Source organism: Citrus sinensis, chromosome 4, assembly GCF_022201045.2.
Source record: "Citrus sinensis cultivar Valencia sweet orange chromosome 4, DVS_A1.0, whole genome shotgun sequence".
NCBI classification, from domain to species: Eukaryota; Viridiplantae; Streptophyta; class Magnoliopsida; order Sapindales; family Rutaceae; genus Citrus; species Citrus sinensis.
The window spans coordinates 27,934,662-27,961,304 of NC_068559.1; the positions used below are offsets into that span (position 1 = coordinate 27,934,662).

The 26,643-nt window shown below is 33.7% G+C and overlaps 3 protein-coding genes and 1 long non-coding RNA gene across 4 annotated transcripts; 2 read left to right on the forward strand and 2 right to left on the reverse strand.

The window, feature by feature from the left end:
• The first annotated feature begins 390 nt into the window (after positions 1-390).
• On the forward strand, positions 391-5,563 carry LOC102616807 (uncharacterized). The gene is made up of 3 exons (XR_371129.4): positions 391-664; positions 4,595-4,691; positions 5,344-5,563. It is a non-coding gene; the product is annotated as an uncharacterized LOC102616807 (long non-coding RNA).
• A 319-nt stretch (positions 5,564-5,882) lies between these two features.
• LOC102616509 (hypothetical protein) lies at positions 5,883-9,496 on the reverse strand. Its single transcript, XM_006483091.4, has 8 exons — positions 9,331-9,496; positions 8,746-9,048; positions 8,238-8,309; positions 7,668-7,732; positions 7,288-7,444; positions 6,856-6,936; positions 6,660-6,749; positions 5,883-6,393 (listed from the first exon to the last, which is right to left on the reverse strand). The coding sequence occupies exons 2-8, from the start codon at positions 9,007-9,009 to the stop codon at positions 6,268-6,270; spliced, it is 855 nt and encodes a 284-aa protein (XP_006483154.1). The 5' UTR covers positions 9,010-9,048; positions 9,331-9,496; the 3' UTR covers positions 5,883-6,267.
• A 6,662-nt stretch (positions 9,497-16,158) lies between these two features.
• On the reverse strand, positions 16,159-20,647 carry LOC102616215 (probable apyrase 6). The gene is made up of 8 exons (XM_006483090.3): positions 19,412-20,647; positions 19,060-19,172; positions 18,839-18,946; positions 18,132-18,186; positions 17,500-17,679; positions 17,314-17,411; positions 16,924-17,120; positions 16,159-16,719 (listed from the first exon to the last, which is right to left on the reverse strand). The coding sequence occupies exons 1-8, from the start codon at positions 19,998-20,000 to the stop codon at positions 16,449-16,451; spliced, it is 1,611 nt and encodes a 536-aa protein (XP_006483153.1). The 5' UTR covers positions 20,001-20,647; the 3' UTR covers positions 16,159-16,448.
• Positions 20,648-24,210: 3,563 nt separating this feature from the next.
• On the forward strand, positions 24,211-26,502 carry LOC102615922 (amino acid transporter AVT1I-like). The gene is made up of 3 exons (XM_006483089.4): positions 24,211-24,464; positions 25,054-25,661; positions 25,744-26,502. Exons 1-3 carry the CDS (start codon positions 24,344-24,346, stop codon positions 26,254-26,256), a joined length of 1,242 nt encoding a protein of 413 aa, XP_006483152.1. The 5' UTR covers positions 24,211-24,343; the 3' UTR covers positions 26,257-26,502.
• The last annotated feature ends 141 nt before the right edge of the window (positions 26,503-26,643 follow it).

A 26,643-nucleotide genomic window follows, 5' to 3' on the forward strand; every position in this document is an offset into this window, starting at 1 on the left:
TTTGAAAATTGAAATTGTGACGGGATCAGCATCCACCTAAGAGCATTTATTTTTCCCCTCTGCAATATTACATAAGAAGATAAGATTAACGTGTGTGATAAAATATCTTCTGACCTTCTCAAATAAAGTATGGATAAGAAAAATCCTCCACCATCAACCATTTATTATTATTATTATTATTATTATTGCAACCTCCTCTCTCTTTATTTATTAACTTATATTTTTTTCTCCCCCGATTCCTTTCCTATTTAACTATTTTTTTTGCACAATGTTAAAAGTTATTAAAAAATTAAAAAATAAAAAGACAAAATTACCCGATCAGGCCCAATTAACCAAACCAGCCCATTGAACCACGTGGCTTTTTGTCATATGCAAGCCTTGGAAATTTACTGTAAACCTAAGCCCGAGTTCTACAGAAAAAAAAAAAATCCAAAAAAAAGGAAGGGAAAATTCAACGGCGTCGTTTAGGAAATGAGTGTAAAAAATTTTCTAAATTTTATTGTAAACGATTTTTGGATTCTCATTCGTTCACACACGCAGAAGGTAGAAGCTTGCCGTTAATCTATTACTTGACCTTAATCGAACGGTCATTATCTCTCTGCAGATGGATCGCGGCCGTCGATGCCCAAAGTTTGATCTTTACCGTTGTTTCCCGGACAGTCAGGTATTCAAAAAAAAAAAAAAAAAAAAATACAAAGCTCTCTGCTTTCACATAATTTGGCGCCATAAGCTTTTCATTTCATAAATGGTTCATTCGAGAGGAATTGAGGAGGAAAGCAGCCTCTTTTATCAATTGACTGTTTATTTATTTATTTTTCCTTGTCCTTGCTGGCTGCTGATTTTTTTTTAACATATGCTTATAGATAATCGAATTTATTTCTACATGTTAATGATCAATATTAGCGCAATTTACTGATTGTCTAATTCGGGGTTTCTAAGTCGTAGCTTACTTTCTAATTTGATTGGATGGATGGCTAGATAAGGTGTTGGATTACTTACTAGTGAAGTAAAACAATACAATAAAAATTTTAACGGTTAGGTCAGATTGTTCATTTGTTCCAACTTCAATGAATTGGAGAAGCCTGATGGACAGAGATGGGACTCTGGTGATCTTGGAGATTATTAAAATGAAATAGTGGTCTTGTTTCGCAGTGATTGGTATATGTCACCTTGGCACATAGCATGATTAGAGGGAGACTTTTTTGTTGGATCATGGTTTCCATTCTTTTACAATAATCACTCGCATCCATTCCTCAATCCCAAGATCTTTCTTTCTGTGAATATGCATGGGGTGAAAACTTAATATTTAATTTGCTAAAGATGTTATCTTTATTTTACTTCTAACAGTCATCCGCAGTCATTTTATCATCTGCTTGTTGGCACTTTATTGAAGCAATGAATCCACATTCATCAGCGATTTTGTTCTGTTTTGCCTTAGATGGAAAAGGGTGTTTTCTTTTCCTAGGCTTTTTGTCGCAATGGCGCATTAAGATCAACTAAGTTATGCATATTAGAATCAACTTCTTTCTGAGGAGATCTTGGGCTAGTTAGAGTTTGGTATCTTTGTACTATAACCTTGACTCGGGATTCAAACTATGACGACTATGTTGACAAATTCCTAAAAGTGGGAAAGATAATGATGATTCTTCTAGAATTCACGCAATCGTCCATGCTAAGCAGCTATTTCAGTTGGGATGATTCAATATGGTCACCTCACATTGAATATTTTCCACGTAATCGTCTTCAAAATTTGTGTTGGCATGTAAAATCAGGTCATGACTCGTGAAAAACAGCATATGATGGATTTTTTTGTCTCCCTTAACTATGAGTTCATTCCATCTTAAATCATAATTTTGATCTCTGTGGCACAGATACAAGCTAATTTTGTTGAAAGATAAAAGCTGCTCTGTCCCTATCCAATTTATATCTCAGAAGTAGTTATAAAATAGCAGAGTTTTCCTTTCAGAAGTGGAGTAAGGAAAAGGAGTCATTTATCTTGCAGTCTTTGTGTGTGCTCATATTGAGTAAATAAGTAAGGGTGAACTTTAGAGGTTGTGTATGTGTCTGTTGTTGTGGTTTTGTTAGTTCAGGGGAGAGCTTAAGATCTTTGTTTGAAATTTGAAACAACATAAGTATAATAAAAGAGGCTTGTTACATTGAAGTAACATTTGTAAGAGTGGTAGCAATACAAAAGAATTTTACTATCATCTGTTAGAAGCTTTAGTACTAATGCAGAGATATGTAATTAAAAAAAATAAAAATGAAGAAAATTTAAAATATATGTTGAAAAAAATAAAAAAAGAGAAAAAAATGTAGATGTTTCTTAGTAAAGCCCCGCGCCATCATCTACACTGCTCTCTATGTCTTTTGATTATGACCTTATCTCGGATATTAGAAATGGCGCTGGTTTACTGAATGGATTCAAAGACCATCTCTAATAGCTTCACTATACAAATTTCTTTATAACAAAAACTCTAAAACAAGATAGGTAAAACCAATCAAGCCAACCTCATAAAAGTTCTTTGATAAAACAGATACAACTCACCAACTTCTAGTTTCCTCTGAGTTGCTAGAAACTGTTTCTTTAAATGCTAAATTGCTGCTTATCTCTTTGGTTGAGCAACCAACTTGAACGTATCATGATCTGTTGTGGATAGGATCTGACCCTCTTCGCACTCTTCTTTTGCTTGATTGATTTGGGTCAAACTTGTTGTGTATTTTTGTTGATTTCTTCTCTGCATTCATTCCCACCATGGTGGTTTCCTTGAGGATACGTTGATTTTGTGGCACCATGCCTTGATTATGTTGGTTCTGTCTGAGGACGAGGTCTATACTTCGCAAGCCAGAAACTTTATCGGGTTGAACTGATAATAACAACCCCATACAGATAAGAAGGATGAGCACTCTTCGAGCAAAAAACACCATTATTGTCTCTAAACGTGGACAAACAAGAAGAATAGAAGTATCTTCTTTTTGTTTAGAGTAATATGAGAATAAGCAAGTTGATGGAGATTGTATTCTTTCTATCCTTATGTTATATTCCTGTAGATGTAACCCGTAAGGCCGTTATTTATCTCTTATTGGATTGTAGGGGCTTTAAAGCATAAAGCAGGGAGGGCCCCAGGTCACTCAGAGATATTTAGATTCACCCAAATCATAAGACTGCAATCTATGCAAATTAAGGCTGTTGTGGAAGAATCTGACCAGAATAAATAAAGGGGTTGGAACAATACCATTGAGAAGCCAAGTATCTTTTTTCATTTGTTTCCCTACATCTCTATCATTTGCCCGGCTTTTGTCTACCAAAACATGGCCATCTCAGTCTCTTGAATTCATAACCATTTTGCCACGTCACCTGACCATGCTTACCTGGTTAAGCATTAGGGACTGTCACATTCTTTGTTAGTTAATTGTCATACTCAGCTTGATTAAAGCTTGTTTTAAGATTATTTTATTTTCCCTAAGGTCTATACATCTTGAGCTTCGTTCACTGCAGGATTGATGTATTCAGATGCAAATTTTGCCCACATGGTAATATGAAATGAAAGTTTCTCTTCTGGGTATTCTAGTAAATTTTCGTTTCTTTGTTATTAAGAAAAGGAAGTTTTTGTTTCTTTTGAATGGTAGTGATGAGGCAGTCAAAAGCCATGGACTAGGACCACTTGATAACAACTAGATTGCTACAGTGGCAAGCAAGTCATATAAAGAATCAATTTGGGAAGGAAAAGACTAAGTAATAGATCAGCAGCCCCCAAAAGAAACAAACACTTGCTTTATGCCATTCTAAGATCTCTCCACTTTAGAATTCTAAGCTCTCTTCCCTATGCAACTAAACTAACAGCTCTTGGTTTCTTGTGCTAAATGTGTTTCTTTATGCTTTACTCTGCTCTTCTTTGGATTGCCAAACTCTTAATCCCTGTTCAATGATTCAGAGATGGCCCACTTTCTCTTCTCGTTTGTAATTTTTATTTTTCTCATTTATTGAAGTTCATCTTTTCCTTTATTTCCCTCTCTTTATTTTACTGTTGTTAATATATAATATGGTAACATCACATGCAACTAGGAACATTCTAAAGCATATATTCTCACTTTTTTCCCCCCCCCCAAATACTAGATGATGGCATTTGATGGTGCCTTTGGGTGAAGGTACATGATGACTGGTCACACCCCAAGTAGTAGAACCTTTAGATTGAACATTTAAAATATGCAATTCTCTGCTTTTTATCCTCCATTTGAAGTATTAGTGTTACTTGTGTTGCTGCTTTCTATTTGTTAAATTCCAGCTTTGGTTTCATGCCTTGATTTTCTTTTATACATATTATATTTTCTTCTTAAATACAAGTTGGATGTGCGCATGTATTCATGTTATGCAGATGCATACGCATTTACGTAGGTACTTTTTTGTGGGCATGACTCCAAAGAACTAAACCTCATACATAGAAATTTAGATAGTTCAATTTTTTGATGTTGTCGAATTTATTGCCGCTACATAATTAAATCTGTATTCATCCTTAACACCGGATCATATATATTCTAAAGAATCATAATGAAGTATCTTTCCATCATATCTCAATTATTTCATTCTTGCTTCCAGTCCTCCATTGCCGTACCAGCTTACTGCTCGAAGCCTCTAAAATGTTGAGACAGGTGAATATAACGTGGGACCTGGTAGGGGATGGTTGCTTAGATTGGTACGGTTCGTACTATTTTAAGGTTAAATTAACTGTACTTGATTAGATACGCCTGCTCCTCTGTCAAAGTTACCATTAGAATCTTAATTGGGCCATACCATACCCAGTACCCACCCTCGTTCTTTATCATTATGAGCACAGAAGCAAGACAATAACAAAAACAGAAAATGTAGCAAATTGTATTTTATGGCTTTGTCGATTCTCGAGGTTGGTCTTAAAGTTGTGACTTTTTGGTACTTTCATTTAAATCTGCGGCCTCAGAAGTTTTAAGAGTCACAAAGCAAGTTAAAGAAGATAAAGCAATCTGAGTTTGTAATTTTCACAGTTCGTAATTTCGTATACCTGTTTTTGAAACTATTCTCTGTTTTATTTATTTATTTATTTAAATTGTAGATTTCATTTCCATAAAACCCATATTTTGGTTGGCTTAAAAGTAAATTGTGAAAATAACATCATCTGTCGAGATTGCATACTGCATTTTAGGGTATGGGAAAAACCTCTGCATCTAGGCGGCTTGGAAAGTTTTATTCTTCGGCACAAGCTGCTTTTTTTTTTTAATTTTTTTTGGGCCATAATAAAAAAGAATTTAGGATGACTAATTGACGTTTGTTTTTATACTTTCTTGGTCAAAATAATAACATTTGATTTGCAGAGGGTCCCTCTTAAAATTGTTAATGCTCCAAAGGGAAGACAAAAGTGAGAGCTGCAATCAGAATGTTACCAAACTTACGTTAAAGGAAGATGCTTACCTTGTTCTACTTTAAGATTGTTCTTGTCTTGTAGATCACAACGTAACTATGTGAGAATGAGAATATATGCTTTGCCATTTAATATGCAAATGATCTTCACGCTGCAAAGCATCCTCCAACAAATTATTATTATTTTTTAAAAAATTCTGAGGAAGAAATGACTGCTAAATCTTGTCTAGTTGAAAAATTATGGAAACGGCTCTTCTTCACACATTCAAGGATCAGAACAAATGTTTCTATAAGCAGATGACTAAAGTTGGTCGGGTGGTATCAATTTTCAATTCACTAAAATCGATCTAAAATCAAAGAGAAATGGGATTATGACGAGACTTCTATTTTGTCAAACAAATTACGAATTCAAAGCTACATTTACTAAAGAACCCAGCATTACAATTCAATGTAATTCGACAGGAGGCAAACAACCTGAAAGCTTTCAGATTACTGAAGCTAAAACATGAACCTGATATCAACATGAAAAAATCGTCAATCACATCACTTATTTACATGTACGGCCGACTACAAATATAGAATTTAACAAGGCAACTGAGTTTAGATTTTAACCCTCTTTACTGAACGACTGATATTAAGCATAGAGAACTTCATTTTCACATGGATAAAACAAATGAAACAAAATGTCTCAAAAGCTGAAGTGCATCATTTGGTTTCTTTGATAGGTCACTAATATAAATTTTAATACAAATGTAACCTTGCTCAACTCCTGTTATTTGGTAGCAGATTTCTTTTAAATAATCCTTTTGTTAGCTCGGTCACTTACCCCGTATCTGTTTAAGACAGAATCAATGAAACAATGTGAATATGCAGGCTTCTCAAACAGGTTCCTGAGGCTGAGTTGCGGTAAGGTTAGATCCCGATGCTATGGTAAACTGCAGACCCCTTCGTTGTCCAGATTGTAGCACAAATGCAACTTGTGTTGCGGCCAATGCAGCAGCCTCCTGTTACACCAAATTATGGTACTAACTTCAGCAAACATCCCCTAATGGATCACAAAACAAACTCTATAATGTAATGTTTGCATTTTCTCCCCCAACTTGTTACTTGTTAGTGGTAGCTTAAAGTTCTTTGATGTACACCCAAAAGAAATGTTAGAATGTAATGTTCTTAAAAGATGTTTATTTATCAGAAAAAGAAAATGAATTTCACCAGAAAAGCCAATGTTGAGAAGAAACCAGTGAAGAGGCAAGAACAATAAGAAAATAACCTGTCTTTGTCTTCGACGCTGCAAAATATTAATGGCCCAAGCCATGATGTAGCAGGGAAGAAGAAATCCGGCAGCTCGAAGCAAGAAAAGCTGCAGAGAATCAACAAGATGATGAGCTTGGTTTAACCGTAAGATTAAATACTACAGAATAGCATAGTGATGCTATAGGGTGAAATGAAAGCCAAATTCTTCTTACAGAGAAAAAAGTAGACACGTCATCTTCTCCATCAGCATCTGGGATGGCCAATGCATGCCGCAAGAGCAAAAGAGCCATTAACTGTCAAGCAAATTGATGAAGCTTATAATCAGATTTCATTTTCTGTCGTCTGAATGATGGGAATTTATTTATCTTTTTGTTAGAAGGGAAAATTACAATTGAATTAACCATACACCTAGTAGCCAAAGGTTCATCCCATCATTGCAATCATGCAACTTTTCTTCTATTTACAAAAGAGAAAATTCCATGAAAAACTATCTTCATACAGGGCTTATATTCTCAGCACTTGAGATACCTGAAAACTATGCATTTTTAAGAAACCAAAACACTACACATTTTACTATGTATATGGAATGTGGTTTTGCACTTGTGGACATAGAGGTGTAGAAGGTTAATGAGTCAAGACATTACAATCAGAGCAGCTGAACGGCAAAATGCAGATCCACTGGCATTTGAAGCATCATACTCATCATACTCAGCTTCCAGAAATTGACGTTCTGCCTCAGCAATGGCCAAGAGACGAGGATCACGCAAGTCCAAAGGAGTACCAGAGATTGTCCAGCCTCCACTGAAAACACGAGCAAATTAACCAAAAGAAATTGTTACAACACTGTGATAATGCCAATTTCAAGTAGATTATCCAGATTATCAACTCTTATTAATCTATATCAACTTTTCTCAGGTATATCAAATTTGATAATCAATAATGCATATATCAACACAATGTTCAACAAGTAACAACAACTACTGGCAATAGAAAAAACACAATAAACAAAGAAAACTTTCCTTACCCAATTTCAATGGCAGTTTCTTCCAAACGAGGTGGAGGTGGTGCAGTATAATTTGGTTTGTATTGCTACACATGCATAAAAAATGCCAAATTTCATGATCAAGTTTCTTTATAAATAATTTCAAAACTCCAACAGAGAATAAACTACAGCAATATGAGTATATATTGACATCTGGTTTAATTTAAACCATAATCAGAAAAAAAAGATGGGTAAAATCCACTTCTTAAGATTTCATGAGGAGAAGTACATAAGAGCAATGGGAAGGGTACTTAATTGATTAGCTAGACTAGTACAACTAGAGTCCATTCAGAGAAGTACTAGGACATAGAAGAGATGTTAAAGTCAACTCAATGCTGCATTGCATCGCATCCTTATATTATGGCATGTATCAAACCAAGTATTCAAATGGTATTTAGCTGCCAGTGCAATGTAAATTAGAAAGAAGATAAGAAGAAGATGATAAATATTCCCATAGTCAAAGTAATATAAAACAACGTCGAAAGTGCATATGAGACATAGGAATATAGGATACAAAGTTGGAACAATGAAAACTGAAACCCATGAGCATACCTGATGACAAATCTCACAAGTAATGTCTCCTTTCTCATTGCACCAATGCTGAACACACTTTCGATGAGCATACTGGGTAAAATGTACAACCAGTAAATATATATAGGAAGCATATAAAAGAATAAGAGTCTGAATGTTAAAAAAGAACGAGAAACGGAAAGGAAAATTACTTGGGAATCATGGAACCTAAATGTTAGCTTCAATAAAAGTCCAGTGTGTATGCAGAACAGCAGGAAGCCGAGAAACAGGATTGTTTATGATGCAAACATTATCAATAATAACAAATCAAACAATTGACAATGAATTTCACTAGAACAAATAATAAATCACAGGCCTAATAGCACCAATCTATCGATTGCGCAGTTCGACTAATTCCATTCCATCCAAAAGACAAAAGAAAACAAGCCAGCGGTTCGGAAGAAAGCATAGAACATCATCGACAAAGAAATAGAAAGATCGAATGTAAAGCAAGAACTCAAACACAGATATGATATACCAATGACAATACCTTGAGACTGCCACTACAAGCACAAGGAGTCTCCAAATTATTGATAGAATCCTCCTCTTGGCAAATGCGACATTCACCCACTTGAAGCAACGGTTCATCCTCGCCAACTTTCTCATCGTCCACGTCATTTCCCGCCGAACACGACGGTCCCGCTTCATCCTCCAACACACCACCACTCGTCTCACGCGCCGCCCCATCACCCTCCTCTTGCACGCTCTCTGGCCTTATCAGCCGGTCAACGTACAATACCACGTGATCACTCATCCTCTCTCTCTCTCTCCCCCTCTTCTTATTAAAAAGCCTCTATACAAAAAATTAACAGAACTGAAACTTTAAAAAAAATTTAAAAAAAAACAAAAATAAAAGAAAAACCCAAACGCAAAACGTTAACAAGAAACAACAATCTGATCAACGTTGCCGGAATTAACGAAAGCGGGGAGGGGGAAGCGAGTAACCGAGAAACGACCGACCAGCGCCGCTTGCGGCAGCGGAGGATCGGCGGTTCCGCAGAGAAGGAAAATGAGAGACGGGAAATGCTAAGGACTTAAATGATTGAAAATTAGAATCTTTTAAATGAATTCTTACATTGACAATGGCAAAAATTACGGAGGTTCGTTCGTTTGAGCAGAAATTTTAGGAGCCAGCAAATTAAAATTTATCCAAATCCTTTTTACTTTTGTTCCGTTCGATTGAAACGCGGTTTCGATCAAACAACGAGTGAATGACCTGGGGGTTGTCGCCTAACCTATATAATTGGTATATTCATTTATTTTTAAATTAATTAATTATGGGAAAACTTCTCCACCCTCGTCATTGCGCATGCGATCGCTGTCGAGCGTCAACTCTCTGGTCTCGATGGGCCTTCTTCCAAGACAATGGGTTTTAGGGTAATAACGTTTATGTCCATAACTTTTAATAAATCATAACTAACGATAATGTATTTTATTTTTGTTATGAGGGATCCGTTCTGTTAAATATCATTAATGAAATCACAAGGATTTGTTAGCAGTGTACTTAGTATTTTTCAACTCGTATCTCAAGTTCTCTACTCTTAAGTCTATCATAGACAATAAACAAAGTGAGCGTATTATGCATAATAATATATCTTTAAATTAACATTTGATGTTGGATTGACATTTAAAGAATTCGATTTGTAAATATTCATTGCATATAGACTTGAAAGTATTGTTAAATTTACATATATTTGGTTGAATTTTCAAATTCAAGTATGTTTAGATGATTGGAAGTCCAAGCCAAGATCAAACTTTTAGTATAACTAAATCAACTTAGGCCTAAGCTAGTCTGTTAGAAGGTTTCCATCCTTCTTAAACAATCAGTATATGATTCAAATATCACACACTGCATCAACTATGAATATACAAAAAAAAATTCCAAAGATTCAAACTATATGGGTAATGAGGAAATTATATATGATAGTGTTGCTAATATAATATATTTATATAAGGTAATTTTTCTTTTACTACTTAAATTATTGTGAAATGACAATTAGGAATGACAATTAGGTGCAACAAGTATCACACCATAATATTTTAATACTAAAGAGTTACAAAATATTATATTTTACTATCTTTCTATTAGAACCATTAGCAGACTTATAAAAAAAAATACCCTTATTTTATGAAAAAAAACACATAAAATTTAATTAAACCTAATAATTTTCAGTAATGCATCCCAAAATACAAAATAAAAGTTTATATTTACATAAAAATGTAACCTAAAATTTTTTTATTACAATAATTTTTTATTCAATTAAATATCAATTTAATCTAAATTATTAATTATCGATAAAAATTAACAAACAAGGATAATTAACAAATAGACATATATGCAAACACACGCATGCATGCATATAAATACATACATTTCAAAGACTAAATAATAAAGTTTATATTCAATCGATAACATACAAATTTATGATTTTTAATTTTAATTAATAATTAAAAGATAATTAAATATTAATCATTATACCAAATAATTTTTCCATAAAGTAAGGGTAAAATTGATATTTTATTTGTCAATTAATAAAAATAATAAAATGTAAGATTTTATAATTTTTTCAGTGGTAAAATGCTACAGTATAATACTTGTGGTACGTATTTGTTATTTCACAATAACTTGAGTAATAAAAAGAAAATAACCTATTTGTTGTTAATTCACTAAGCATTAGATTATAGGATGAATATCTCCAATTATTTTACAAGGTAAGAAATTTATCTAATACTTACTAAAAACCGTCATTGTTATTGTTAATTTATCTTATTATTTTACAGGGAAAATAACCTATATATTGTTATCTCATATTAATGAATATCTCTCTATTTAAAAACTGTCATATAACTCTAGTTATTTCAAGAGTTTTGGGAGTGCAACAATTGAATCATCAATTGCGTGAATGGATTTTTAACATAATCCAATGGAAACACGGCAGGCGTCTTCAAGAAAATAATGTAAAAATATGTTTCTATTTGTAATTTCTCTAAACATCTGCGGACCTTAATGTTATTGTTCTTTTTTTTTTTTTCAGTTAGTGAGATTCGTCGTTAGTTGCCGCGTAAATGAGCAGTTCATGTTGGGGCCCACCAACAAGAAATGGGTTTGAGTTGGCACCGAACTTTTGAACAAATCGATCGATTATCATCGATGTAGCCTTTTTTTTTTAACTTTTAGTAAATTAACTGTTCTTTTCGATAATAAAATATATGTTTTTTCCCTCCCTCTTGCACCTTTATCACTATTTGCACTTAAATTTAAATCGAATCCCTCTAATTTCTATCATCGCTTTATGTCCGTAAAGTATTAGGGAAAAAAATATTTTTACAAATTAATCATTCCAGTGGTTATTGAAGTTTATTTTTATTTTTAGATTTTAATTTTTACCTTGAGTTTTAGTATGTCGTGTTATATATTGAATACTAATTGTACATTTATATTTTAATTTTAGTTGTTTTTTTATAAGTATTTTAATTTTAGTTGTAGTACACCTATAATGTTTTAAAAAAATATTATGATAAAATATTTATTTATCTTTAGTTTGGTTCATTTACTCTCCCAAATAATACACACTTATGCATATCAGATATATTAGTAGTTTTCTGATCATGAATTTTAAAGTGCGGAAAAATCTGAAAAAAATTTAAAATCACAAGGTTTTAAAGGTTTACAGTTTTAAGCCTGCGGTTTTAAAGTTTTTCCACACTTTAAAATTTCAGAGTAAAACATTCCTATCAGATTTACACTTCGTAGATTTTTTTAGATATTTGATAGATTCAAATATCAGAATTCACTTAGTTGGTTCAGCGTACCAACTTCCAAAAACTCATTTTGTAATCATACATTCTAGAATCTTTGACCCATTTTGCAGATTGCAGCTATAAATTTTGAGGCATTAACATTATTCTATCCAGGGGCGGTTCTCCCTGGCAAATTGCAATCATAAAAATGTCATTTTCCTAATCATAAAGGTCGGCTACAGCAAGTTTGGCCTTTTTATGTTGTTCAGTCTAATAATCTAAACAACTGGGAGATCCCTAGAAGGCTTACTAATGTTCTAATTTTGGTTCAATTTCATCAGAACTAACGGCTGTCAATGACGAAAACTAGCAACACAATCTAAGGCTTGTTGGGTAGAATTCATTTAATGGCCAAATCTATGCCATTGCGTATCTGAAATTTGTCTTCTAGTGAATTTGCTGTTAGATTTTGGCCAATAAAAGAATTTAATTTTTTATTCATTATGCTAATCTAAACATTTTATATCCTATCCAATAATCCAATATTCAATTGGTTGGTCAACACCTCTTCATCTTAACTCTTAAGATAGAGGGCTCCTTACTAGTTATAAGAGTATTTTTTTGATTTCTTATACTGGTATTAATGGCTTCAATTCTACACATTAAATTTTGTTTGCGGGACTTTGATTGAACATTTGTAGTTTTGTACTATGTTAGGATTTGATTGTACATATCTGATATTAAAAAAAAAAAAATAGTATCCTACAATAGATCCTCATAAATAGAAAAATAAAGGTACTTCAATTTATTTTTTTGAAATTTATTATAAGGATCCGACAAGAATAACGTGTTGTAATACATCCTCATAAATGTATAAATAAGATATTTTTTAAAAAAAAAAAATTATAGTGACACGATGAGATTCCCATGTTATTGTGGATTCTCATAAATACAAAATGATGATATTTTATTATTATTTGTAATTAATTTTGATGATCCGACAAGACTGGATCCTCAAAAAATCAAAAAATGAGTGCGTTAATTATTATTTTAATTATTATCATGACTCAAATAGATAAAGAATTTTATAATACTTTTGAAGTACTATGTCAGTTATACAACAAGTAAACGATGGTATGACATTGTGTGCATTTATTTCAAGCAATTGATGATTATATAAAATTCAACTACATATATCATATATATATATATATATATATTAATTGATTGTACTATCTCTAATGTATTTTAGAATTTCTCTAAATAGACAACTGCATTAGAGATATAAAGTGGATAATCATAAACAAAGAAACGAGAGCACATCACATATTTATTTATTAATTAAATTTGTACGCAATATTGGTGATGAACATGTTACTTAGGTAGTGAGTACCAACTTGTTGAGTTGGTAGAATCTAACATGGCGAATGTGTAAGGTCTGAACCTCATTTACATGAGTGAGAAAGGAGTTGAAACGTCGTTAAGGTTATAATATATGTTGCCAGGGCAAACACAAGATGGAGGCAAATGGTCAATTTTGAACGTCCGAAACTGATTTTGTTTGTGTAATTGTAAGAAAACCATACATGGTAACATTCAATGCCCATATCTAGAAGACTAAAACCAAGATTTGCACCACTGGTTTTTCCTCATATTCCAAGGCAGCAGTCAGCCCATAACCGGCAAATTCGGGAAGATAGTAAAATTAAAATCCGTGAGCATGAAAAGAGATAAGATCAAAAGCATCTTTAAATTTCCTCCCGAATATTCAGAAATTAATTATATTTATTCAAAATGAGACTCCCGAAAATTGTTGAAGCAGTGCAACGGGCCTATAAATATGGTCAGTGTCAAATGAAATGTGCTCATGTTGAAATCTGAAGGACAGTGGTGTGTGGTTTGTTTATTAAATTGCTGTAAATGGGTCGTGTCCATGGCGATTCATCCATTTTTACAGAGGCCAAGTAAGAAAATGGACGAATTGCCATGAACAGCGATCTCTTTATTGGGATGATTTTCTTTTACCAATAGTCTACAGTTGAAGAATTGGCGATGCAGGTGGCACATTGTACCTCAGAAAATCTCTATAGATAGATCCTGTTCATGGCATTTCTGCTACTATATTTAACGTATCTCGAAGAAATATAAATGAACATGATTGAACAACGATCTTTCTATGGATGTGATTTCGCTTACAATACTCTCTTCTTCTCCCCTCGTTTTTTTCATTACTTCATGTGATTCAATTAGAAACAAACAGTAATTTGACTTTTTTCCTTCTTCTTTATCTGCTACCAGTTTATACATCTGTCAATAAGTCAATAATAAGTTCACATCACACAAGATATTAATTTGAAAAGTAATGGTGCTTTCCTGTGAAACTAAAAGAACCTTGCACATACAAAACAAAGGCAAAGCTTATCTTACAAATATTGTAATAAATAGTCAATAGATATGGATTATTGATTTTTATATTTTTTAAATTTAATGGATGAAAGTAATTTTAACGTAAAACGAGGTACCGGTGCAATAGTAATTTAAAGAAAATTTTATTTTAATCACATATTTATTTATTTTTTCAAATAATTCCTCATTGATTTTGTATAATTGTATAGTCTTCTATATTTATTTTTAAATTTTTTTAAAAAGTTTTTACTATATTTTTATAAGGATCTAAATGATTATCATGTTCATAATATATGCACAAATTCTGAATATATATTTGCACATGTATTTATAAAATCTTGTCTCTCTTAAGATATAAATTAGATTTTTTTTCTACACACACACACACACACATACCATAAATGCTTTCACATAGATTTTGTAATCTAAATGTAGCATCCTAAATTATAAGAGATATTATATATCATAAATATTCTATGAATTATTAGAAAAATGGTACACTGAATAAATTACCCAAATTTCTAATAATTTCACAAAATATAAAAACCAATAAGCTACCACATTCTAGCTATGGGCAAAAAGGATTTTCAGATGGAAGATTTCAACTTTTCGATTGGATCAATGATTCAAATATGTGAGCAAATAATCAATTAAATTGAATTTAGATGTATTTATTAAATTAATTAAGAAACCCAAATTTATCTATAAATTATATAGAAAGTGCAAACAAAATGTTAGAGATTAATAATTTCAATGAAGAAAATATAAAACAAATTGAAAAGTTATGAGATCAAATGAGCAAAGAATTTTATAAGGTTAAACAATTAATGAAATAATTCAACGTTTAAGATCAAGATAAATTAAAGTAAGAGATCATTAATATAACGAATAAAAACTCAATAGATGTAAGATTAAACAAGTTAGAGATTCAATTAGATAAAATAGAAAAAAAATTGTTGAGAAACTTAGTACTAAATTTGGTATAAATATAAATAAATTTTTTTTAAAGAAAATTGAAGTTCGAAGATACAGTTACGATAAAGAGGGCAATTAGATTGATCTCCAACCAACCATCAATGCAATTTAAATGAAAGATGATGTAGTTTTTATACCGGAGCAGTTCAACAAATTTCATCATCTATAAAAATTTCCAAGCAAATAGCAAAGTTACTAGAACTTGATGATGATGTAGTTTTTAACATTTTGTAATTTACAAAATGCGTCATTTTATTCAAGGTTTGCTCTCTTTGCCTTTCTTTTGAGATTTATAAAAATCTATTTAATATCTCTAATAGTCATAAGTTGGTTTGATGAGACCAAATGCAATCAAAATCAAATCTTCTTTGCCAGATGAAAACCAAGCAAAAACCTTATAAAAGAAGATGAAGAGATGCAACCAAAAACGTGATAAGGGAAAATGTGGATAGAATTTTGGGATTTGCCATTGACGTTGACTAAAGGGTGGCTAATATCCCTCCTGGGAAATTTCAAAGATTTTTACAGGCATCTTGGGGTTTAAAACAAAATTTTAAAACTCATCGACTTTTTTATAATTATAAACTTTACTAAGGATTTTAAATCTTTTAGCTGGTAACGTACAGCTAATGTAACGGAAGTTTTGCCAAAAAGAAATCGGCAATATCATTCTCATAACGTTAAAAAAAAAAAAAAAAAAAAAAGGGGTCATTGATAGATCATCTGAGCTCTCGCACAAAGTATGACTCCCTGCGTTCAATCAGCGTAACGAGAAAGCATGTGGTACAATAAATTGGTATTTATGTTTCCACTAAATTACAATATGGGAATCTAAAACTTTCTACCCTAGTTCCCACAAAAATAAAAAATGTTACACCATATGTGCTGAAGCCCCACAATATACAATCTCACTTTTAGACAGTGGTAGCCCTGCTGACGAGGGTGATTTTTGCTGCAGACTCGGGAAGCATAGAAGTTATTTTTAAGGGATTACTGTTACATGGGTGGCTCTCAGCTCCCTCCTGATCTGCAAAACCAATCCGATTGATTCATCTCTTCTCTACAATGCTATCACCTATTGACACGACTAATTATATATCGCCCCTTTTCTAGATCATAAATTGTCTTTAACTGGGGTTTCCTCCACTTTGATATGGACCATGCTATGACCATCAACATTATTGAAAGGGCAATTAGAGATAGAAGCGTGGGCGAGTCATCACTGATTATGGTAGAAATCCAGCTAGGATGCAGTTCATCCAAGACAGCCGTGCTCTGCAAAATAAAAGCTCCCAATGCCCAATCAAGAGGGATATTTTCCACCTGGTTTGCAAACCTTATCCTGTTCAAATGTAATTCAAGTCAATTGGGTTTCACCAATTTACCGGACCAGGAAAAAAGGAAAAAAAATGAAGCTAGGGCCATGTTAATGATTCTCTAGGCCAAACCAAGAGTTTGATTTGTCTAGGACTAAAATCAAATGTTATGAAATTAATTATGTGTGGTTCATGATGCTACACTAAACAAGTAAATAAAAAAGATATACCTTTCATCATCCAAAGAAATTCCAAGACTGTCGTGAAGTAAGGCCACAATATATGCTGATGAGAAACAATAGCGCAGCAGATCTTCATCATCAAGTGACTGGTGTTTCTTTTTCAACTTTGACCAATCTTCTCCGCAGAATTGTTCTCCAGCCATCAGGAGATGAGAAAGAAATGCCCTCTGGTGCAACCCAAAAAACTAAGCAAGCAGAAGGAGAAACCAGCATAGACAAAAAGGGTTAATAAATAATGCAAAAAGTGCATCTATATGCACAATATTTGTCATATGGCAGCTCAATCCTTTCTTCCAAATGGTTCCATATAAGGATAATTCAAACCCGAAATCTAAAGAAGCTAAAAAATGTTCACCTATCAAAATGAGAGATGGATACCTTTGAAGTATGGAAGAAATTTTCTGTGGCCAAAAATTTTCCCTGAAGCTTGGGCATGAACGTTGAACCCAAATAGCAGCTTTTATAAGAGCATTTCTCTGCAGTGAAAAGAAAAGACGACAATCATTACTGCTGCTGAAAAGAACCTGAGCACTGATGATACGATTGCTCTAAGAGAATTTTAACCTTTTTCCTTTTGTAATAGTGTTAATGCAGCAGATCTACATTCTGAGAAGTTACCCCCTGCTTGAAGAGTAGATAAATCGATCTTTGCAGCCAAAGAACCTGGTGAGGACTCCACACGATGCAAGTACCCTTTAGGAGAACAAGGATCTATATATGTTCCCTTCTGCAGTGACTCTGCAGCTGCATTAACACAATGATCAATGAATATCATATTTCCAGAGACAAAAAAATTGCAGATGTCCATACTAACTAAATCAAAGAATAAATAAATTCAGTTCGATAGTAGAACAAGAGAAAGATTTTATGCACTAGCAAGCATTTGGGGTCAAAGAAGAATGCAAAAGAGGTGCTAAGCTCTTATGGTTGCAATAATCACGCCAACCTCCTAATAATTGCAATAGCCACTAAACAAAGAAAGCAGATAAGCAATATATCTAAACCTTTTCTTTTCCCAATTTGAGTTGTTGGTTGATTCAGAAATAAGTCTCTAAGTCTTAATAAAAGACAAGACTCGGAAGGATACTTAAATAAAGTTCAGCCCAAGTCATTTAAGATGCAGAGTTTAAGGCATGGTTTACAAGTTCTAGAATTTATAAAGTCTATACACGGAATCCTAAGGCTTCTATAATTACCTGTGTTAAAATCTCCTGAAGAAAGTGATTCCCTCAATGTCTCAAATGCAACATTCTGCAAAATGAAACAGGTTACAGAAACTACTAACCAAAAATAGCCAAGTTCAGAAAGACAATTGAAATATTAGCAGGAAAACTATGAATTTGTATGACTGTTCACAACTGCTAGAGAAGTGGTAACAAGAAATCTAACCGAAATCTGCCTACTCACCCACTAGACAAGTTCATTCAAGCAGCAAAAGACTAAAATCTGTTCAACTTGAGTAAATGCAGTTTTACATTGGTTCTTTGCAATTCACCGAGGGAAAAAGAAAATTTCACAGCATCCGCTGAATTAGAAATTACAACAGAGACAAGAGTTATCATGCAATAAGTTTTTTTTTTTTCACAAGCCTGTGGAAAGCCTAAAACTGGCAGTTCCCTAGCACAAACTAAGAGGTAATGTAAAAAACATCTAAGCCTAATCAGTGGGGCAGTCAAGGCTTCTACGCAACCCATTTTCATGCCAACCCACCAATATCTTACCATCAGTAGCATACTTAAAGATCATAAAAGACAATAACCCCTGTGGACCATATATGTTGATCCATGAAAAAGGGTAATAAAGCGTACTTAACTAAGCTCACCGCTCAGAAACACTTAATAACAATGAAGAAAATGAAAATGATTCTTCCAAAAGAAACAGAAGCAATATAGAAAATGGTTACCTGGCCAAAATGAAGAAAACTGTGGCTATAGAGATTGTAAGTGACATTCCCAAATTTAAGAGTACGTGAAAACTCCCGAGGCAATGGCTCATCCGAAACAAATGTCACCTGAAACAAAAGCACACCAGTTATTGTAACTAACGATTCAGATATCATTTGGCAAGAACGTTGTCCATTCCAAATTATAGAAAGTTCCTAAAGGAGAAAGAGGGAAAAGGAACCTGAACAGAGGCACCACCAAGTTCAATAATCCCAGTAGTTTCTGAAGGATCACCTCCAAGCGTACCAAGTGCATAGTTGGCAACAATCCAAGCATATACACCCTCATCAGAACCTAATACATTTGTAAAATCAATCACATTCAGCTTCTAGAATTGTAAGAAACTCAAAAGAACACAAAACACGACCACGCTAGTCTGATTTTTCATTATTGATAACGAAGACCTGCTATAATCTTGCTGCTTATATTTACATTTCTAATATGCTAGGATTCCGCGTACAAACAAAATTCCTCCTCATCCACATTATAACCTAAATATATCATCAACAAATTACAAAAGGTCCGGAACATACCCGTAATCACAGTTGCCCAATCATCTGCGAACCTAAACCCAGAGACTCTAAGCACGCGTCGACAAGAATCCAAAATCTTATCCTGAACCACAACATCCACTAACCTCAAGCCGGCAGTGGCCATTAACCTAATTTCAGTGTCGGCCCAAAACGCGGGGGGGACTTTCCTCTTGGCAAAATCCAGCAAATCCTTCAAAGAATCCCCCGCATTGGTCGGATTAACCGCATAGGACGAGAGACCCGGATTGAGCCTCATGCTGCCCAAATCAAAGTCGAAGTGATTGGTCTCGGTGTCGTAACTGAAGACGTGGATTCTGGTGCCGGTGCTGCCCCCGTCGAGTAGGACGCCGTATTTGACAGAACTGGGCGGGAACGAGGGTTTAGCGGCGTGGATGAAGACGTAATAGCAGGAGATAAGCGTGATGAGGGTGGCAGTTAATGCGATGGGGATTGCGAACGAGGAGGGATTCGATTTGGTGGGTTTTGGATTCCGAGAGAAGAGGTTGGTGGATCTCGTAAGGGGTCGGGTTTGGAGCTTGATTGGATCCATGTTGGAATTGATCCGTGTACGCGCATGCGATCGTCGCATCAAAGACTGAGCAGGATTGGGAGTAGTAATAATAATCTTACTGGTAATGCCGTGAGAATCATATGTTTTTTCTTTTTCTTTTTCCTCTGAGACCCACAAAAAAAAAAAAAAAAAAATGCAAGAAATTTAATTCGTCGATGAGTTAAATACAGAGAATTAGAGGGAGAGGGCTTTCGTTACACGGTTTCGCCCTCCCTCTCCGCTTTCAGATCGATCTGGTAATTATGGAGGTAAAATCAAATCAGACCTAACGATTTTATTTTTATTTTATTTTTAAATTTTTTTTCCCCTTCTATGCCACCACCACCTTCTAAGATTTTGCGTCGCGTTTGCGCAACAGCGCAAGTGCTTGGAATTTTTTTTTTTTTTTTTTTTTTTCAATCAAATGACACTTTGGATTACATGTTTTCGCAAAGTGAGGCCTGTTCTATTTGTTTTTGGACTTGTGATTGTGAATTGTGACAACAGAAAATGCCTTCGATCTCCTTGACACGAGACGAAATTAAGAGAGAAATTCTTCTTGCGTTGATTATTGAATTTGCTTTAGTTTTCTTACAAAGCTATGATGACAAAGTCAAATGCAAATATTTTCTTAAGGTGTTCATGTGTTGGATAGTCAATTGGAAAATGAGAGAAAATTAAATTCTGGTATACTTCTTTCTATGGGATGAATAATCCTTATAATTATAAATACAAATTTGCTGGCATGACATAATTATATATTCTTTTTTAGTAGTTACACTTTACAAGTTTCCATTTACAAAACTAGGGTATTTAATGCTAATAATGTTTACAGCTGCTTCAACCCACAAAGTCAACCAACAAAACTCTTCATTTTTTCATCCTTCACCACTAAAATTCAACCACTGCTTCTGACCGGAAAGGTAGCATATTTTTTTTTTTTCATTTTCATTCTTATTTTTTATGTTTCTTTTTTTTAATTTCTTCTTAAACTCTTTTAAGTTTCACTAGTGTCTGGATGGGGAGAATACACCGTATTGGAGATTCAACTTTAATAATGGAAAAATTCTAAAATATCTCTGATATATTACAATTAATTGATGCACATATGATATATGTAGTTGAATTTAATATAATCACCACTTATATGATAATTTTTCAAAATAAATGTACATGTCATGTATGCCGTGGTCTTTGTATAGGTTCTATGAATACAAGTTTTCTAGAGGTGACTTGTGGTTTTTGTTTTTTGTATTTTTATTTTCCTTTGTGAATTTTTTACTTATCTTTTGTGATGACTTTGGGCATTCATAAGGGAAGTTATTTGAATGATATTAATTTTGGCGAAACCATTGCCTATACTTTGGCTTACAACTTAATGTTAAGATTGATTTATTTCTATTAATTACCAAGTTAGATTAATTATGCGTAATGCATCAAAACTGGATCTTCAACGCTTCGGGTTGTTTAGATTCTTTTGTAAGGATGAAAGGTTTGTCATTTCACTTATAATCTTTGAGGTTTTTGATGATATGATTTATAATAGTTTCATTAACAAAAATAATAATAAGGGAAAATGAGAGTGAGCACCCCAACGTTTGGGAAAATGGACATAAACCTCTTAACATTCCAAAAAATACATATAACCCCTTTTTTATTAGTAAATTTTATTTTTTTAAATAGTAAATTTATTTCTAATTTACAATTACTATTATATCCCTATAATAAATAAATCAATATATATGACTTCACACAATGAGCCCCCAATTTTACTTTCCACTAGCCCAATTTGCCTTTCATCCAATATAAGCCTATTTAATATCTCATTTTGCCTAATTTGCTCTGAAAGAAAATAACTTTGATTTTAAGTTTATCTATTATTCATCATTTTTTACCATCCTATGGTTGAGAATGATATATTCATAATTTAGAGTGAATAATTTGGACAAAAGGTAATTATATCTCAATTTTAAGTTTTAAATAAAAGGTTGTAGATTTTATTATACATGTCATTGATGACATGTCTTAGATCAATATATTGATTTATTTATTATAGGGGTATAGTAGTAATCATAAATAAAAAGTGAATTTACTATTAAAACAAATGAAATTTACTATTAAATTAAAAGCAAATTTACTATTAAAACAAATGAAATTTGCTAACAAAAATGGGGGTTGTATATATATTTTTTGAAATGTAAGAGAATTTTATGTCCTTTTTCCCAAATATTAGAGGGTTCTATGTACTTTTCCCTAATAATAATGTTTACAAAGCTTGGAAAATATTTTGATTCAGCGGGTGTTTGACTTGATTGGTCACATTTTCTTTGCTATGACTTGTGTTTGAAGAAACTTTCAATTACTTGGATTGTTGAATTCTTACTACGTGTATCTTTTACTGAATTACGTAAAAATAATTACTTGGTAGGAATATAGAATCTATAAGATAACGAACCGGCAAAGCTCTACTGTTGAGCATTCATGGGTCAAAAAGATCTCAAATATTTCCAGTTACTGTATAAGTAAAACAGAACTCTGTTGGATTGGTACACAAAGCTGATGGCAAAGCGTTGGTGGACATTAGATTAGATGGGATCATTTTGTTTGTTGTCAAAAACACAAGTGGCCCAGTCGCCATCATCTAAAATCAATAACACCTTTTTTTAGTACGATTATTTGCGAAGCTGGGGCCTGCCAAAATATATATATACGCTTGTTACGCGATTTCATATTGACATTCATGATTTAAAAATAAAAAAAATAAAAAAATTTGTTTACATTCATACTTATCAATTGTTGCTTACGAACCCATAATGCTACGACAGTCTATTATCAATCATCTTATCAGATAATGAATGGCAAATGGATGTACAAGTTTTGATAAAATTAACTAAAGTGCATGATTCTATATTTCTAGTCTGAGAAGCACTTTTTTTTAGAATGACTCTTCCCCTTCCCCTACCGGCCCCTCACCCTCAGCTATATAAGATGAGGCATGGGCTGTCTATTTAGGATATGAATGTTGACCAAGCATTCCTCACTTACCCAGTGGCAGTCACTACTCAAATGACACCTAACTTTTGCCATGAGCTAGAATGGAAATGCTTGAAATGCATCCATGCCACCAACTTTCACAAGCGGAGCAGAAAGAAAGAGACTAGGGGCTAGGGATGCTCTCGATCATCAGTATTCTTTTTGGAGTGGTGATTACTGTACCTGCACATATATATTTGACAATGTTGATATTTGGAGATCGCTGATTTACTTGGAATGACTAAATGCTCTGGAGAGCCAATATGCAAGTTAACTAGCGGCACCAAGAATGAGCCAATATACAAATTAAAGAAGAGAGATGATGAGCCTTGGCGCTAGATGATTGAGAAGGTCTGATTTGCCCAGCAATGGGATCGCGTCTCCAGTATAATCACAAGCGTCTGAAGGATTTAAACATGCCGTCAGTAATGTTCACGAATGGAGCTCAACAAATAACGTTAACATTTTGATTATCTTTGTAGTTCATCAACAGTTGTACAATTCTAGGTTGATAAACTGTTCTGCTGATGTACTTAATTATCGCACTTTCCCGACCAATCCGTGTTTTGAATAATAAAGATAAAAACTTTAAGAAGAAAAGTGGTCAAAATTATCATAAAATAATAAATTTGATAATATATTTAAATTTATCGCAGGAATGAAATTCAAGAGTGTAAAAACTGCAAAAGCGGTTAGTGAGGACTAAAATAATCGGTGATTAAAGCTAAAGGGCTCAGTTAATTTAGTTCCGTAAGTTTCATTAGAATGAACATGCTGTTATAAGGTAGATTCAGATACTGATAAATCATAAATACTGCAAAAGGGTTGGTCATTTTCCCGCATGAAGACCTGGTGACGTTGAAACTTTACAGACATGCCAGATCCTTAACAAATACTTTGCTATGTACAAATTTCATTTTCATTTATTGGAGCTGCATAGAAGTTACTTTGTAAGAACAACCTCGGCATGCCTGAAAATGGCTGGTGTGCATAAAAAGTTAGATAGCTAGACACATCGCAAATCAAAGCAGAGCAATCAAAATAAAGGCTCATCACCAAGCATTTGTTTTGGCATGTGAGTGGTTTCCCTTTTGAAAACTGAATTGAAACCATTACAGATAGCTGAGGACACCTACCTAATGCTTTTTCCTTGGTGATGTTGAATGGAAATCTACTCACCCTCACAATCTTTTTTCCATAATCCATGCATCCTATTTTATTATTAGGATCAATCAATAATAGAGGTACTTTATCACACAAAAGTATATCCCCTCTGTTTATATATACCGAAGTTTTAGGCGATAGGATTATACTTTTAGGCGATAGGATTATACTTTTAGGCAACAAAGATGAAGGATAACACTAATGAAGAGATAATGGAGAGCCAAAACCAGCTCCAACAGCCACAGCAACGGAGCGAAGGCACAACCTTCCTTAGAACATGCCTCAATGGACTCAATGTTGTATCAGGTCTTTATCCCATACTCTATCTTGGGTAACAAATATATAATCCAATTAGGCCAATTAAATAAACTTCATGTCTAAGCTTTTAGTAGAATCTTTTCGAAAGCTATCTATCTGTGTCTTCTCCTACAAGCATTTGGGTTGAACTTTCTGTTGTTGCAGTTTCCTCTCATTCATACATCAACTCACCGTTAAGGATTTTAAAATAGTGATGCCTCTGTTTTTTTTTTTTTTAATAAATTTGTTTCCATGGTCACGGTAATTCTTTTGCTGGATTATCGAGTATCTTCCAGTTCCATAAGTCAGAAATTTCTACCTCAAGCAAAAACTTTTTTGATTCGTCAACTGTGTTTTTGGACTCATATTTGTCTTGGTAAAAGTACACTGCTTTTGTTGCACGTAGGACATAGTTTTCCTTCTATGCTATAGAATCTAAACAACTGAAATTATTCTTGGTTGATGCTTACTTTCAAGTCCAACACCAAGTTGAACAAATAACACCAAAGTGTTGCTTTAAGTTAATCTGCTCAAATATTATCTAGGGAGTTGAATGAAATTCATATTATTTCGTGTTATTGGTTTCCACATTTATCAGGTGTTGGGATACTATCAATTCCTTATGCACTTTCTCAAGGAGGGTGGCTGAGCTTAATAATTCTTTTTCTAGTAGCTGTTCTTTGTTGGTACACTGGCTTACTTCTACGGCGCTGTATGGATGCAAATCCACTGATCAAGACATATCCTGACATAGGCGACCTGGCATTTGGATGTAAAGGAAGAGCTATGGTATCAATCCTCATGTACCTTGAGCTCTATTTCGTTGCTGTAGAATTTCTAATATTAGAAGGTGACAATTTAGAGAAGCTGTTTCCAAACTTTGGATTCATAATTAGTGGCCTAAAAATTGGTGGAAAACAAGGATTTGTTCTGCTCACTGCTCTTATTATTTGGCCCACAACATGGTTAAGGAGTCTGGGAATTCTGGCTTATGTTTCTGCTGGTGGGGTTCTTGCTTCTATAACTCTTGTTGCTTGTGTCTTATGGGTTGGTGCAGTCGATGGTGTTGGTTTCCATGAAAGAGGCAAGCTCTTGAATTGGGGAGGTTTGCCTACTGCTGTAAGCTTGTACACCTTCTGTTATTGTGGCCATTCTGTTTTTCCCACACTATGCAGCTCCATGAAAGATAGAAGGCAATTCTCTAAGGTCAAAAAGGGTAACATCCTTGTTAAACTGTTTTACTTTAATAACAAAATCTTAATATTTCTCTTGCTTTGTCTCATTGCAGGTTTTAGTAGCCTGCTTTATTATAAGCACCGCCAATTATGGATCAATGGCAATATTAGGATACCTGATGTATGGGGATCATTTGAAGTCTCAAGTAACATTAAATCTCCCTATAAGAAAAATAAGCTCAAAATTAGCAATTTATACTACTCTAATCAATCCCCTCACTAAGTATGCAGTTATTATCACTCCAATTGCTACCGCTCTTGAAGACACACCCCATCTCCGCAAGAGCAGGCCTATTAGTATCCTTGTAAGAACTGTACTGGTCATCAGCACTGTCATTGTAGCCATAACAATTCCATTTTTTGGCTACGTCCTGGCATTCACGGGCTCGTTCTTGGGTGTCACTGTCTCAATTTTGCTTCCATGTCTATGCTACCTTAGGATTAATAAAACAGCTCGGCGTTTTGGACTAGAGCTGATGCTAATTGTTGGGATTTTGTTGATTGGCGCATTAGCTGCTGTTGTCGGCACCTACACTTCCTTGAAACAAATTGTAACCCATCTCTGAAATTTGATCTAAGATGGTGGGGTTAAGTTTATCTCAATCAATAAGATAAGAACTGATATCATCTGGGATTTTTGCGAAAGAAGGTTACATGGAACTCAGTCAACAGGCCCCAGATTATATGCCATTAGCCCTATCACTGTGACAATTTTAGTTGTTTATAATAAAGTTGTAGTAGAAAAGAGATTTATTAAAAGTAGCTAGCAAAGGACCCATTTCTATGATTTAATAAATTAACACTTGAAACTACTTTCTGGGCAAGGCAAGAATATACAGACACCTGACTTTTTGTTCAATAATTTAATTATCAATAATGTTATTGGGTGCAATTGATTCTTGCCAATAAACAAATGCTATTGTCTTTTCCAATCCGAGCTCCGTTAACAATTT